Raw genomic sequence first — 16,628 nt, forward strand, 5'->3', positions numbered from 1 at the left:
CTTTTTGTGCTTTGTTACATTTGTTTGTTTTTTTAGCTATTAAGATGATAACACAATGTTGACTGTTGTACCCCTATTTTGGACATTTTTATCTATTGCGTCCGTTTGTTTTGTTAACGCATCGTTGTCAATATAATGGAATTTGATGCGACTGTCATACAAGTGAGAGGTGTAGCTGGCTATAAAGCCAGGTTCAAGCAACCATTTTCTACACAAGAAAATGTTTATACCAAGTCAGGAATATGACAGTTGTTATCCATTCGTTTGATGTGTTGGGGCTTTTGATTTTGCCATTTGGCTGGGGACTTTCCTTTTTGAATTTTCCTTGGAGTTCAGTATTTTTGTGATTTTACTTTTTATGATGCAGATCTGAGACTACTAACACATGTGTTATAGTAGTCTCAGTGCAGATCTTCTAGTTTTGTAAATACCTTTATTCTGAAGTTTACTTAGATATGATTTGCAATCTGAAATGTGAGTTATTGAGTGACATGATATCATAAATATACCTGAATGTGAAATTAGATGCACTTTCTTTTTGACTTTGGGTTTTTGTATGAACTATGTTTCATATGAGTATCAACACAAATCGGCCATTTATGTGTACAATTAGAATCCAGTAGAATACTGGCTGTCTGTTGAAATATAAATTCACCAAACACAACAAGTATGTGATAACTCATAAACTCAAATATTTAGTTGACGTTGTATTTGACTTTGTAATCAGTGCATTCTCTTTTTTTTGTTGAAAGTCTTTTCGACTTTGGAATCGGTGCCATTCTCTCACAGATGAGGATTTTTCATGACCAGATTAAGGTGAACGTATTTTGTCGATGTTCAAATCGGTTTAGACGAGACAAATCAAGACAACAAACAGAAACCAAGATCAACAAGTGACACTGAAATGTTATCTATGCATTTAACATCTATGGAACAGTTTGAGGCTTTTATCAGAGGGAAAAAACAAAGATGAAGAAGAGAAGATAACTCAGATATAACACTAAGTCTTGTTTCTTTTTGTAACATTTATTTTCAGAAATCAAAACAATATTTCAATAAAAAAAGCATACAAATATTAAATAAGCAAGTTTGGTCTTAATAACTTAAATAACAATAATACTGAAAATGAAAGACAAGTCATGATTGCATTAAATGAAAGACATAACTCAAATATTAAACAAAACCTTAACAGTGGATCATACATGAATCTCATTGCTGGCAAGAAAAGTTCCATTTTCTTCCTAAAAAAATATTATCTATTAAAGTAAGTACAAGGGGATATCACTATTTGTAAAAAACAATATTTATTTGATTTGAGATAAAAAGAAAAATATTTAATTCTTTCATGTAAATGATACAGGTAATCATTATATTCTGTCCTAACTTTGAAACTGTACTTTATTCAAATTTCTGTTATAAGCAGGTATAAATTTATGAAACATGAAAAGGGTAGCAAAGCTCAAATTACTTATTACAATCAAAATGAGAAACAGTAAAAGCATTCAGTTCACAATGTCAAATAGTGTTTGTAATTTGTGTTTATTTTCAAGTTTACTATTTGAAGGATAAAGATTTTGTTGTGAAATGCATTTGCGAAAAAATTTAAATCTGAGTTTTAAAAATGAAATATACCTTGATCAAGAACCCAGAAATTTTATCACACAATATCAGTAATTTTTAGATGACTTGAAAGTTGGGGTAATTTTTAAAACCTGTCAAATCCACCATTCACGACATCATGGAAGTTGTATTGAACATTTTATAGAATTTACTTCATGAAACTTTCATTTTTGAAATACATTCAAGAACGATTTATGGTATGCAACAGTATATAAAACTGAAATTATTTCAATGACTTTAAACTGTTAACTTCTCGGGAATCACCTAAGCTACTTTGAATTTAAAGAAACGAAATCACAATCAATATTTCAATGACTTAAAACTGTTATCTTATCTTGAATCACCTAAGCTACTTTCAATTTTGAGAAACGAAATCAAAATCAAAAGTTTCAAGTAAATTCCAGATTCATCTACAGGGTTTTGTTCTATTTATCAAATAGCAGGAAATCAAATGTGAATCAAATAAAAAAGTGAGATTATTTTAACTGATGTCTTAAAATAGATGAATTTTACTATTATGTCAAATAGAAAATCTAAACTTTCTTGACACTATAAGAATAAAGCATGTATATATGCTTTGTATTATTACATGTATCAAATTAATCATAGATATAACACATTATTTCTTTATAATTTATGTATTTATAATCTCATACAAGGCTGTTGTCTGCTCTATGGTCGGGTTGTTGTTGCTTTGACGCATTCCCCATTTCCTTTCTCAATTTTATATTTCATAATAGTCTTAACACAAATTATCTCTAAAATGTTTTTAATATGTCGGCTAATCAATACAGACATTCTTATAATATTCACAAAAAACAAATATAAAGGGACTATCAACTTTGTTTTAAAGAGTTCTAATATTTCTATTTGATTAACTGTCAGAAGGAATTCAGTAGATTGCACAACTTGAAACTATAAAACATTAGAGAAGTTGAAAGGTAAAATCACTTTTATGTATGCTGGTGCACCATATATTTTTTTTGAAAAACAAGAGACACATTAATATAAGCACATTGAAGAACATATTTTATATGGCACATATTGTTGGTTATACATCACCGGTTTGTAAAAATAAAAAATAAGAAAAATGTGAAATAAGCTACAAAAAACACCCTGACTAAATTATATACAAAAAAATAATACCATAATACTCCAGACATGATTGCTTGAGACTACATATATAGTCCAGGCATATGATATACTATGGTCCTGTTGAAGGTATATTAAAATAGTTTTAAGTCATTTGACATAGAAGAAACACATTTACAGTGTATCAGTTCAACTAGTAATATATATGACATTCACCCTAATTACAGAGAGGCTCATAAAAATAAAATAAAAAACAAACATAAAAAGATATTCACCAAAATACTAAAGATTAAAGTAAATTTCAATACACATTTATGTACAACAAAGATATTTGCTTATGATTAAAGGCAATGAAATATTTTAGTTAACACATCTTAACATTTCAGAAATTATCAAAATATTCTTTTGGTTTAAATTTATAAATTTTTACATTTTTTTGATGAAACAAATTTACAACTAAAATAGTCATCTGCAAACAAAAATGGACACAAGATTTTTTTCCAAAATTATGAAAATATGTTTACAGATATTTTTTCTGGTTTATCTTTATGAATAAATGAAAAAAGTAACAATGCATATATAGTTATACAGCCTGGAACATACATATTAAACAATAAAATGTTATGTACATATAAACAAACATACAAAAAATGGAAATGGCTCACAGAAAAAAATGGACCCTGTTTTAACTGCAATGAATATCACATTTTTTTGTTTATCTTAAAATCACAAAATAAATAGAAAATCATTGTATAGAGATTTTATTTTTTTTTTATAAATTGAACTTAAAAAAGATAACCGATAAAATTTAAGTACTTATTTTTCTATTTATAATAAGGCCTTAACAAAATTAGGTTTGCTATTTAAAGTCAGATGGGTTAAGGAAAAATTATTTCAAAAATTCCAAAGCATTCCCCCAACACTACCTGAATACCCTATAACAAACTTTGTAATTTTAGGAAGTCAGTGGGGGAACACTTTGTAATGATTCTGTTCTCATGACAGCAATGGATAAAAACATTTTGTTCCAAATTTATTGGACGGATATATTACAATATTTAAGTACAAAGTCAAACATATACATATATTACAAACTAATAATATAATTGCACATTTACAATATTTTTTTTTCATTTTGATATGTATAGAAAATTTTTACAGAACTAAATTAAAATATGCATACTAGATGTTGCCTATGCCTAAGAATACAAAATGATGCTTGCATAGTTCAAAATATCCAAAATGTCAAAAATGTCATGTATTTTTTTCAGCAGAAAAACCAAAATGTCAATTTCATATTTTAGAGTAAATATTTCATACCTACAATATAATCCATTTATTTAAGGTTTATCTATCAAAAACATATATTAGAATGTTTCAAGAAATATTCAACTATGTATATATTTTAGAAACCATAAAAAGCATAGTTTCATAGTCAACTGTGATATCTACGATTACATAGCACAAAATTACACCAAGTAACAACCAATAACAAAATTATACAAAATAGGATATATATACAAAGAAGAGTCAATTCTTAATACAAATTTAAATTACAAAACTGCCAAAGGTACAACATAAATATAGCCAATTAATTTCAACACCAAAGTACAAATTGCACTTTAACCTCTAGCCTTTAAAACAATATACAATCGATCAATAAATATGGCACATTTCAACTTTCCACTTAGATATGCTGCTAGCAATATTTAACTGTACATATATTATTCAACAATAAAACAGTAGGTTAGTATATTATCATTAGACATTACATTTGAGCTCAATACTATTTGAGATCAAAAGTATTGAATAGAAACTGGTTTTCTTAGGATATTTTTAAGAAGAATCATTGCAATAGCCAACTAGTGAGTTGAACAATTTATAGATTTATCCGAAATTGAGCTAGAGATTCATAATTTCCTAATTTTTACCAAATATTAAGCTTAGTATGTGGTTTTACTTAATATTAAGCAACACATCAACATTTTTCAAAATGATGAAAAAAAGATAAGTATCAAAATATAAATACAAATTTAACATCAAAACACTAGACAAAAGATACAGCAAGAAATATGATTAAGCTTATTCTGGACGACTTTCTTCTTCTTGGTTTGGATCTTCTTCTGTACGGCTGTAAAACTCTTCATCCATTTCCTGTACACGCTGAGACTTTTTCTTCTTTTGTTTTCTCTCTTGAATTCTCTGTGGTGGAGGTGGGAACTTATCGCAATCAACCACACAACCTTTCTGGCCATAATGGTTAAGGAAGTTTGCCCATACATCATTACATTTAAGTAACTTCTGATTGCCTAAAATAAAAGAAAGGACACATTTGTTTGAAAGTATAATAGAAATCATATCAAACAATTAAAATTCTGTATTGATCTATCTGCATCACAGAAAAACCCAATATAACTTATTATAATTATGTAGAGAAAATTTGCAAGGAAGAAATAATCTGGAGATGCATGATTTTTTATTAGTTTTAATAGCTTTGAACTATATTTCCATAACTTTTTGTTAACTTACCAATGACAATTAGCCCTTTACGAGCTCTAGTCAAGGCCACATTTGTCTGATGTTCATCAGTGATGAAACCAAGGTTCTGTTTACACCAACCCAGTGTTGGCTTTGGTTCTATTCTGTAATCGGGTAGGGATCTTACAAGGCTTATAACTACATAGTCCCATTCACCTCCTGAAATTCAAAACATAGTAATATTTTTAGAATATGTAACATCTTTCTAATTAAGAAAGGACTATTAATAAAATATATTAAAATAAAAAAAAAAAATAAAAAAGGAAGGACTGTAATATTTTTTCTGTCTATGAAAAAATAATGTCAAAAATATGGGGCACACTGAATAACCCGCATAGCAGGTTATTTTATAGTGTGCACCACATTCTTTATGTTATTTTGAATAGACAGATAAAATATTACAGTTATTTCTTATAATTTAATTCTTAATTCCATTTTAAACCGTAGTAAACCATGAAAAAACAGTCACATGACTAATCTATGTCTATGAGATGATAAACAAAACAACATCAGCCAATCAGAAGACACGTTACATCAAATTATATTTTACTAAATAAATGAAGTACTGACTTCTGTAGATAATGTAAGCTAAAAAAATGCATCAACATTTCTAACATTTCAAACACATGATAATTGATTCTGACCATTTTATACAATTATTCTTTAAAAAAATAATGTATAAGCTATGTTTGAAAAAATTTCTAAAAAGTACAACTCAATATGAGCTGACCATAAAAAGTCCCAGGAAGATGTGTCCATTAGAAATAGTATGTTTTAAAACTTAATAAAATTTTACTTTTTCTGATTTTGAATTTACTATGGTATTTCAACCTCAGAATCAAAAAGAAACTGATTAACAATAAACTTTTAATAAGTAAATTCCAACCTTGACTAGCCACGACAGTGTTGACATTGAATTGTATAAACTTGTCTTTCTTCAGTTCCTGTCTGATACTGTGGCATTGTGAGTTGTATTGACTCATAATGTTGATATAGTGAGGGTCTATCAACTCATCTTCTACCAAGTGCTTAAATACCTTTACCTGAAAAAAAGAAAGAAAATTGAAATTTAAGAGATCTGGTAGAAATAAATAAACATGTCAACTCTTATCAAACAATCGCTGATCTTTTGATGTCTTTGAGTTGAAGTGTATGTATCATACAACGCAAAAACAACAATCCATTACTTGAAATATTTTATGTAAATGTATTCTCAAGAACTGAACACTGAAGTTCATCATTTCTTCGTTTGCTATGAACTTACAATGTTGTTATAAAACCCTAATTTAAATCATCATCCAAGTGGTCAACTATATCTTAATTTCAAAAATAGATGTTGAAAAATATCAAGTATTGAAAAAAGGTAAGTCTCAGATAAATTTTATGCCACAAAATTTTTATTCAAGATATACCAATATTGCAAAACTTATGAAAACACTATAGCTACTTTGAATCAATGTTAGCCATCTAAACAAGGGAAATTAACATATGTTATAAAGCTTACCACTTGGTCCACTTCCTGTTTATTTGAACACGACTGTTCATTTCCTTCTTCTGTGTTGAAGGGGAGATACTCCTCTGTTCCTTCTACATGACAAAATATGACCGGGGTATTCTGTTTAAGCCATGACTTAAGAGGTGAATCTGTACGCCACATTAAAGATGGCATGGTCTCAAGTCTGTTTCTGTAAAATTGCTTTGATGGAAAGGCACAAATCTCTGGATGCTGCAAACATATATTAAACTTAAGATTTATATATATAAGCCATGTTTTAATAGACCACTATACAATACTGATAAATAGCAAACATAATAAATTGTCACAACTTGTGAGACTTATCATACATAACCTCGAATCTGGGTCCGTTTGCGCCCATTCACGTTCGCACCCACTCATGTTCGCCCCCTTCATGTTCGCACCCAAAGTCTGTTCGCACCCTACATGTTCGCGCCCAATTTTAATTGGTTTTGTGTTTAATAACTATAGCTTTGTAATCAAGTTTTGGCAAGTGTATTCTTATATTTGTTGTCATTGTCTCAAAATAAAGTGAGACAGCATTTTTTTTGTGTTGAATAAATCTTAATCATGTTTTGGATAGTGTATTGTTAAAAAAAATAAATAATCCTTTCTAAATAAAGTGGGATTCTGTCAAGGTTTTATTTTGTGTTGAATAACTCTTAATCATGTTTTGGTTAGTGTATTGCTATAACTTTGTTTCATTGACTTGTTTCAAAATAAAGTGAGATTCTGACTACGTTTTTTTTTGTGTGTTGAATAAATTTTATCATGTTTTGGTTATAATAGTGTATCGCTATATTTTATTGTTTCAGATCAAAGGGACCATGCTGTTAAAAACAATTATCTTTTGTGTTTTTCATTTAAAATCTTGAATGTTTTACTTACACCAAAGCAATTTATAACAACAATCATGATTTTCCAATTATTCAACTGGAATTTGAATTAAAATTGGGTGCGAACGTGTAGAGTGCGAACGAACCTTGGGTGGGAATGTGCGAGGTGCGAACGTGTAGGGTGCAAAAGTGTATTGGGTGCGAACAAACCTGATACCCATAACCTCATTTCATTGTTTTAAGATGTTTTTTTTCAATTAGAACACCACTTTGACTAAAATTTACCTACATTATTTGATCAGATCAGTAATTTAAATATTGGAGTGATAATGGTGCAATGGTTCCTTACTTGTAATGAATAATAACTTACCATTCTGTACTGTGATGTCAACATGGTCAATGTTTTGCCCGTTTCAGCATATCTTTCAAACAGAGACTTCTCTAATCCAAGTTTGGCAGCATTGCTACTCATCACGATTGGTCTAAGCTGTTTGTGATCTCCAATCAGAACCACCTGCTGAGCTCTGGTTGCTATGATGGCAGCCATACTTTCTGGCTCTGTACACATTCCACATTCATCAACAATAATCTGGAAAATACGACCTTTTGTACCTGCCATTACTTTAAGATTGGTTGCCATAGCAGTGGTACAGAAAATAACATCATAATGTGCAACTTCTTCTATTACAGCTTTGCGGATAAGTTTTCTGTATTTTTTCACGTCATTGAAATCTACTCCATCTGGATTTTGGCGGAAAAGCCTGTCAAAAGCAGTTATTTCTTCCATGTATGGTTTTCCAAGTTGACGAATCTGTATATGCATGGAATACTCCCTCAATTGTTCATCTGCCACTGCTCTTTCTCCACGCCCAAGTGTTGGTGTTTTGCCTGGAATAGGGAATTCTTGATCCTCTATAGAACTTCCATACCATCTGATCATCTTTGGGCAAAGTTCTCCTAATTTCTTCTTCATCATTTCTAAAAAATAGATCAATCATTTTTGAAAAGAATTCATTACAAAAGTCTGTTTTGTTGATCTTGTATTGATGATCACTAAGTCTCTTTAGTTTCTCTGTATCTTCTTTAGTTTTGCTCAATATGCAAAATAGGGTAAAAAAGGATTTATCATTTAAAAGCAATCACTGCTGCATGTACTGTGTAAGTCTACTTTCTAATTTGACTTGTTAGTAGATCTTGCCTTGCTGATCAATTTATTGATTTAAAGTTTCTATATCTATTATGATTTTCATCTTGTAAGGCAAAATGGTAAAAATAATCTTTTAATAGCAATAATTCTAACATATGAACTAAATAATTTATATAAATAATATGTGGTTTGATTATCATCGACCTTAGATCAAATATAGTGGATGTACAGTTTTAACAATTAAAATAAACAGCTGTACCTCACCTTTTCTAAGAATAAAGTTTTATAACTTCTCAATTTCATATCAGAAATTTATGAAATACCAAAGGGAGGTAATACCTTAATAGATGTAAACCAAGCACCAAAATTTAATGAAAACTGCTGAAAGCATTTTTGAGTTATTGTCAGAAAACTGGAAAATACCCCTTTTCTAATGAATAAAGCCCATAACTCTGAAATGTATAATGTAAAAATTTATTTAAATCAAAAGGGAGCTCATAAAAACATATATTATCAATTCACCAGTTTCCGGCAAATTGGTAAAAGCATTTTTAAGTTATTGTCTGAAAACTGGGAAAAAAATCTTTTTTTTAAAGAATATAAACCCCATAACTTGGAAAAGTAAAATTAAAATAATATAAAAAAACGAAAGGGAGCTCATGTCAATAGATATTTACAATTCACCCAAGTTTAATGCAAATAGGATGTTTTTGAGTTAATGTCCGACATGTTAACGATGGACAGACGGACAGACATATGGACAGATGGACAGACATATGAACAGACAGACAGATGTAAACCATTTGACGTCCTGTAAATGGAGGTATAAAAATTGTCTCATATGCAATCAATTTTCTCCCTGATTTTCACATCCACCTTTTCCCTAGTAAACATGTACAAGAAAGGAAGCTAGTTTTTTTTCAGTAAAACTTACTGTGTGTTCAATATCAGTTGATGGATGCCAATTTTTGTGGGTAAAAATTTTGCTCTTTGATAGGTCCACATTTCATCTAAAATGATGGTGGTGACCTTGATATTTTTAATTGAGTTGATTGTGTGTCATGCTTATTTACTTACTTGCAACTAGATCCACAGATTTATTGGAAGGCCCACAGAACATAATCTGTTTCTTTTCATTGCCCATTTCCTTCCATTTCAGGTTGATCTGGTTAAACAGGTAAACCAGCTTGATACCTGTGTAGGTCTTTCCAGTACCTAAAATCATTTCATAAAATAAAGTTTCCTTATAAAAGCATATCTTGAAATGACAGATTTTCTTCATTGACAATTGATATATGAATTTCTAGTGTTTCAATTTTGTATTTTGCAATAATAAATGGAAAATTGATGATAGATGTCAACATTTTTATAATTTTTTTTTTAATTTCCTAGTCAGATGAGGTCTTGCTACTTGAAAGCAAACAATAGACATGCCATGAATATTTCCATTAATGATCATATGACAATTTGATATCCAAAATAAATTGTGTTAGACAAAGGGAATCTCAATTTATTCTATTGGAAATCTTTAATCTTGGACTTTCTTAATATCTTATTTTATGTTTCAGATATCGCTGTAAAATTTCAATAAACAATTGAAAAAAAATAGCAAACATTGAACAATAAAATTCTCAACCACACTCTGCAAATTCTTGAGTAAGATAGTTTTTAAAAACATATCATATGGATGTAATAAACAGCTAGTGACGATTGCATGATACGCCAGTCGTCTTGTGTGTGAAGTTTAATGCAATAATCATAAATATTTTCTGAGATACGTTGCGTCATGTGAACCCCACCCCCCCTTTTTTTTTTACAAAAAACTCAATTACTCTAATATAAAATTTTGAATCCATCACCAAAAATGTACAGATCTTAAGATTACTAGAACAAAAAGTGTGTAAAGTTTGAGATACAGCCTAACATGTGACAAAAAACACACCCCTGTTTTAGTTACAAAGTCCTGCAACTCAAAAAAAGTTTTAATCTTATTTCCACCAAAACGTATACAGATCGTTTGACCATCATAAGAAAGTTTCATGAAAAGTTGTTCTCAAGTTACTGGGGGACATGTAAATGACAGACAGACAGACGGACGCCAGACATTTGTATACCATTATATTTCCCGTAATAATTTTCAACCGCATATAAAAATAAGAAGATGTGGTATGATTGACAATGAGACAACTCTCTACAAGAGACTTGACACAGAAATTAACAAATATAGATCACCATATGGCCTTCAACAATGAGCAAAACCAATACTGCAAAGTCAGCTATAAAAAGCCAATTCAAACAAGAAAACTAATGGTCTGATTTATATTCAAAACAATAATCAAAAATCAAATATGGTATACAGCAAAAAACACCTCTACATTTCTGCAGATTAAACCATACCTGGTGGTCCTTGTATCAGACTAAATGATGATTCCAATGCCTTTTGAATAGCCTGGTATTGTTTAGGGTTATTCCTCACAATTCCTTTGACATTCATTATATCTGGTTCAGTCTTTCTTCCAATTTCAAAGTGTCCTTTATCTGTAAAAGTAAATAAAATCTTTCAGAAACTTAAAAGTATAAAAGATGTTTTCCATATTTGCTGGTTATATTGATTGTTGAAGTCTCGGGGACCCCTTCCTATATATATACAAGCTGATAGGACGTACTTTACAAACCATGTTACACATCACATGAAACCCAAACAATATGGGGAAAGGTTACATTTTTACCTACGCAATATATGAAAAGGACAGTTTACATTTTAAAAATCTAAAATATATTAAAAGGGAAAAGGGTGGGGTAACAGAACCACAGCGGCACCCCTATTAACTTAGTATTGAAGTAGCCCCCCCCCCCTTCCCCCCCCCCTCCGAGGTTGAATTGCCTGTATTTCAGATAAACATTTATTTGTCAGTCACACAAAAGTTGAACATATCTGCCAGATGGGCACATCATAGGGTTTTGCAATAATCATAAATAGTTTCTGAGATACGACACGACTTGTGAAAAAAATCCTTTTTTTTACAAAAAATTCAATAACTCTAAAATAAATTTTTGAGTCATCACCAAAAAATATACAGATCTTTAGATTAATATAACTAAGAAGTGTGTAAAGTTTTAAGCAATAGTCATTCATGGTTTTTAAGATATAATGCAAAATGTGAAAACTCCCCCCTTTTTTACAAAAAACTCTATAACTCTAAAATAAAATTTTGAGTCATCACCAAAAAATATACAGATCTTTAGATTAATATAACTAAGAAGTGTGTAAAGTTTTAAGCAATAGTCATTAATGGTTTTTAAGATATAATGCAAAATGTGAAAACTCCCCCCTTTTTTACAAAAAACTCTATAACTCTAAAATAAAATTTTGAGTCATCATCAAAAAATATACAGATCTTTAGATTAATATAACTAAGAAGTGTGTAAAGTTTTAAGCAATAATGTTAAATCGTTTATGAGATACAGCGCAACATTTGAAAAATTCACCCCCTTGTTTTAGTTATAAAGTCCCATAACTCAAAAAATTTAAATCCTATTGTCACCAAAAATCATACAGATTGTTTGACCATCATAAGAAACAACTATGTTAAGTTTCATCAAATTTGAATTAGCGGTTCTCAAGTTACGGTGTGACATGTGGACACTGGACAGACGCCAGACATTTGTATACCATAATACGTCCCGTCAAAATTTTGACGGGCGTATAAAAATTATCACTTGACTGACCACTTAAATCCTTTTACCTCAAGTTTTTTATTCTTCTATCTAGATATACTTACCAAGTTTAGGAATTTTGGTGTTCAATGCTATGGCCTTTTGAAGAGGATTAGCTTTATCCAAACACTGCAGAATAGCATCAATTCGTCTAAAAAATAGAGATACACATCTTGAAAACATTATTGATAAAAACTCACATATTTTATGCAAAAACTGTTTATCATAAGAGAATATAAAGTCTGAGTCTCCCTTTGTTAGTATAAAGCTTTCAACAATGAGAATAACCTATAAAGCAAAGTCAGCTATAAAAGGTTCAGACGTGAAACAAAGTGAATCAGTTTAAATGAGAAAAAATGATGGTTATTAATTATGTCACTGATAAGAATATAATAAAAGAGAATATCTTATAATTTGCTTTAAGTATACCATTTTTGGAATTTTATATGTACAATAAACTTACCCATCAGCACTGGACTTGAAAAGAACTTCAATTCCACATCTTGGTTTAACTCCATCTTTCATGAATTCTTGGGGAACTGGCTGACTATTTTTGTGAAGCTTGAAGATGAAATCAATTTTCCCCTTTTCACCCTTCACATTAACTCTGTCTATCTTTGCATGTCCATGCCATATCTTGTAATCTTGTGGAGCACAATTATGTGTGTGACCAAACTCAGTACCTGCAGCTTCCACATCACCTTTGAAAACTGCACTTTTGATGCAGAGATAATCAGGACTAGCTATTTCTCTGATCCCTTCCTCTTCTTCCTCTCCTTCTTTATGCTCTTTACCTGGATTTAGATAAACTTCTATTGGAACTTTGTTGATCTCTATATTTCTCTGTTCCAAGAACGCTTTTCGAAGTGAAAATTTCCCCTCTCTTTGTGATAAAAACTTTACAGGAAGATCGTTTATAGTAGCTGTGCTTATATTTATGGCATTGGTAGCTGCCTCCATTTCAACCAGTGGTTTCCATGTTTTAATGTAGTCTACTGGTTTGTAGTACTTGTCCTTTGTGGAGTCTGTTGAATACTTCTCAAGATATTTGATTGGATCTTTCACATGTAAAAGACAAAATCTGACATTTTTAGTCATGTCAAAGACCTCTATCTGGGGGATAATGACGCCTTTCACAGACTCAGCGGACATCTGCAGCGCCAACACCTGACCATGGTTAAAAGTCATGCTATATTCACAACTCTGTAGAGTTATAGTACCCTTTCTGACCTCTGAACTGACATCTCTCTCTGTCCTAAAACATGCTGGCATATATTCTTCAAGATTAATCTCAGAGTGGCCAAGATCACCATTGAATAAAATTTTTTCAAATCTTTTCAGCTTTCCCTGGGAACTTTTTTCATCAATCACTACCTGTTGTAGTTGTTTCCATTTGTTTTGCTGTTGGAAGAAAGCTCTGTTGTGTGGATTAACTCTGTAAATTTTATCTTCTCCTTGTCGTTTTATTGGTGCAAAACCATTGTATGAGTATAACCTTTTCTTCCATTGCAACTCAAGTATTTGCCTTCCATCATTTTTATCTTCTTTGAAAACAGGCTTTTTGATAGATCCAAGGCAGTTTAACTGCAAAGTACAAGACTCTTTTGGTAAATTTCTATGACCTGGTATTACCACGGTGACCTCTTTTTCAGAAACTGTTTTCACAAAACCATGGAAAACAGTTGATTCTTTTCTTAATTTGTAACCCCAATTTAAAGCTCTGCACTTGTTTTGATAAGCTTTTGCACGACCTGTAACCTCATTTATATGATAGCACATCTCTGATATTTCCTCAGGGGTATAACAAGGTTTTTTCTCATCCAAGGCACAATGTAGCAGTCGATGAGAGATGATATCCACGTATCTTCGAATTGGTGAGGTGAAGTGGATATATGGAAACATTCCAAGACTGAAATGAGAACCATCTTTCTTAGATTGTATATCTCCTGAACATTTGTACTCTGCTTTTTCTTGATATTCATACCATTCTTCAAGACCTAAACAAGCAAAGGGGTGAATTTCGTCACACCCAAGTATCCTCATTACAGCTGGTAAATCTTTTCTGCGAATAGCTTGAAGGAGACTGCTCCAAACATGCTGCTGAAACATCAGTACTCTATTGTATCTTCCAGTTCTAGCATTATTAACTGACAATTTTCTTTCACTTTCAATAGTTGGAAGTGGATGAACTTCTTGCAGTTTCAGAATCAAATCAGCAATGAATTCATTTGAGTGTAACCACTGCTGGACACATTCCGGTTCTGGTGGTGGCTGTATTCTCAAAGGGACACAGTTTTTAAATTTGCGGAATAGGTATGTACCTATTGTATGGTTTGCTAATATCATAAATTCTTCTACCAGAAAGTGTGCTTCTTTTGTCTCCATAAAATCATCGTCATCTGTTTCTATAGGCACATGATACATGGCACCACCCAATCTTCTTATTCTCCTACTTTTAGCAATGTTGAACAGACATTTTATTTGTTTGCAAATACTGTCTGGGACATTTCTTCCAATGTTCAAAAGTACATCTTGAGCTTCCCGATAAGTCAATTTTTGTCTGCTTTTGATCGTAGTTTTCTTGATCTCATGCTTTTCTAGTGGTTTTCCTTCTTTGTCACATGTGAAAAAGATAGAGATGACTGGACGAGGCTGTCCAGGTATCAGGCTGCAAAGATTGGTACTTAAAGGCTCTGGTAACATGTGGTAAGGGTTACGACCTTGGCCTGGATAGAAAGTAGTGGCTCTATCATATGCCTCACAATCTATGTAGTCCCCTTTTTTAATGATGGCTGTCACATCAGCTATATGAACCCCAATTCTGTAGTTTCCTTCAGAGTTCTCTTCTATACTTAAGGCATCATCTAAGTCTCTAGAATCTGTTGGATCTATGGTGAAAACCTCAAGGTCAGTCAAATCTTCTCTTTTGTCTTTTTTCACCAACTTTTCATGTTGGTCTGTTAATGTTCTGACAGTTTCTACAGTTTCAAATTTGTAACCAGTTGGCACTTGATGATGTAATCTCAATATCTCCATCCCGGAGTTCAACCCATCTTTGGCATTGATAACCTTGATGACAGCTCCTAGTGGGTACAAATTCTCCCAACATATCATTGCAACTAAGAAAATATAATTCTTAATTTCTCCTGGTTTTATATCAAAGAGCTCTTTATGAACCAGATATCCTTTCTCTTCAACATATCTGTAAACCTCAACTTGGTAATTGTTCTCACATTTTCTGTTCAGGATGTGGAGTTTTGGGACAGTTTTGGAGATTGGTAGCATGAGGTGAAATTCAGATTCATCCAATACACACACAAAGACAGGATGATCTATATCAGGATAGTGATGACGCTGTTTAACTCCTCGGATCTGACCAAAAACTTTCAAGCTCATTTTGGATAAATCTAGGGTTTTCTGTAAACGTGGGATATAATTTTTGTTTTTGTATGCATCCCTTTCATCCTGGAGGACTTCAACATATACCTCGTCTTCATTAAAAACTTTTCCAATTTTAGACCTGCCAGATATTTCGATTTCTTGTATGTCATCGGAATGGTCTAAGTTGGTACATACGGCTCCATGTGCTGATTCTATCCTTACTTTACATTTCTTAAACTTCAGAGGATTACGCCTGCAGTTTTCTGCATTCCTTTCATCACTGTAAAATTCTGGGTAAGTGAAGTGACTTTTATTATGGGATGGCTTTCTGTGTTCTTCAAGAAATTTGTCAGATAGGCTGATTCCTTCTAATAAAAGACCTTGTTCATTTATTTCATCAGAGCCATTATCAAACTTTCGTGAACTTTTTTCAAATTGGTCCACATTCGAGAAGTCCTCAATATCAGATTCATCCTCACTTGATGGATCAGGTGGACCAAACCAATCTGACCTTGACATTGTGTCAAATTCCTCATCTGAATCAATATCTGAGTTTGCATGGGCCTCTGGTAATGGTAGTTGTTCTGAATCTTCTGATGCTTGGCTCCCTGTTGAAGATGCTGTTAGGTGACGTTTCCTACCTCTTCGTTTCTTTGGAAGCTCTGTCCAAGTAGTGTTTATATAGTCTTGACTCTCAGAATTTCTTTTTGCTGGAAAAAAATGGAAGATGAAGTAACATATTATGCTCAAACTTTATATGCACATCTGAAACTAAAATTCT

At 31.5% G+C, this 16,628-nt stretch overlaps 1 protein-coding gene across 3 annotated transcripts in view; it reads right to left on the minus strand.

The window, feature by feature from the left end:
* Positions 1 to 1,007: 1,007 nt before the first annotated feature.
* LOC143064939 (3'-5' exoribonuclease HELZ2-like) overlaps positions 1,008 to 16,628 on the minus strand; it is a 29,417-nt gene continuing 13,796 nt past the window's right edge. For all 3 annotated transcript variants that reach the window (XM_076238188.1, XM_076238179.1, XM_076238169.1), the window contains exons 10-18: positions 12,930 to 16,557; positions 12,532 to 12,617; positions 11,147 to 11,287; positions 9,827 to 9,964; positions 7,973 to 8,580; positions 6,755 to 6,976; positions 6,137 to 6,293; positions 5,242 to 5,409; positions 1,008 to 5,021 (exon numbers count right to left, since the gene is read on the minus strand). In XM_076238188.1, coding sequence (XP_076094303.1) covers positions 4,795 to 5,021; positions 5,242 to 5,409; positions 6,137 to 6,293; positions 6,755 to 6,976; positions 7,973 to 8,580; positions 9,827 to 9,964; positions 11,147 to 11,287; positions 12,532 to 12,617; positions 12,930 to 16,557 — 5,375 coding nt within the window. In that variant the 3' untranslated portion in view covers positions 1,008 to 4,794. The remainder of the gene's footprint in view (positions 5,022 to 5,241; positions 5,410 to 6,136; positions 6,294 to 6,754; positions 6,977 to 7,972; positions 8,581 to 9,826; positions 9,965 to 11,146; positions 11,288 to 12,531; positions 12,618 to 12,929; positions 16,558 to 16,628) is intronic.

This window comes from Mytilus galloprovincialis, chromosome 1 (assembly GCF_965363235.1).
Source record: "Mytilus galloprovincialis chromosome 1, xbMytGall1.hap1.1, whole genome shotgun sequence".
In the NCBI taxonomy this organism is placed as follows: Eukaryota; Metazoa; Mollusca; class Bivalvia; order Mytilida; family Mytilidae; genus Mytilus; species Mytilus galloprovincialis.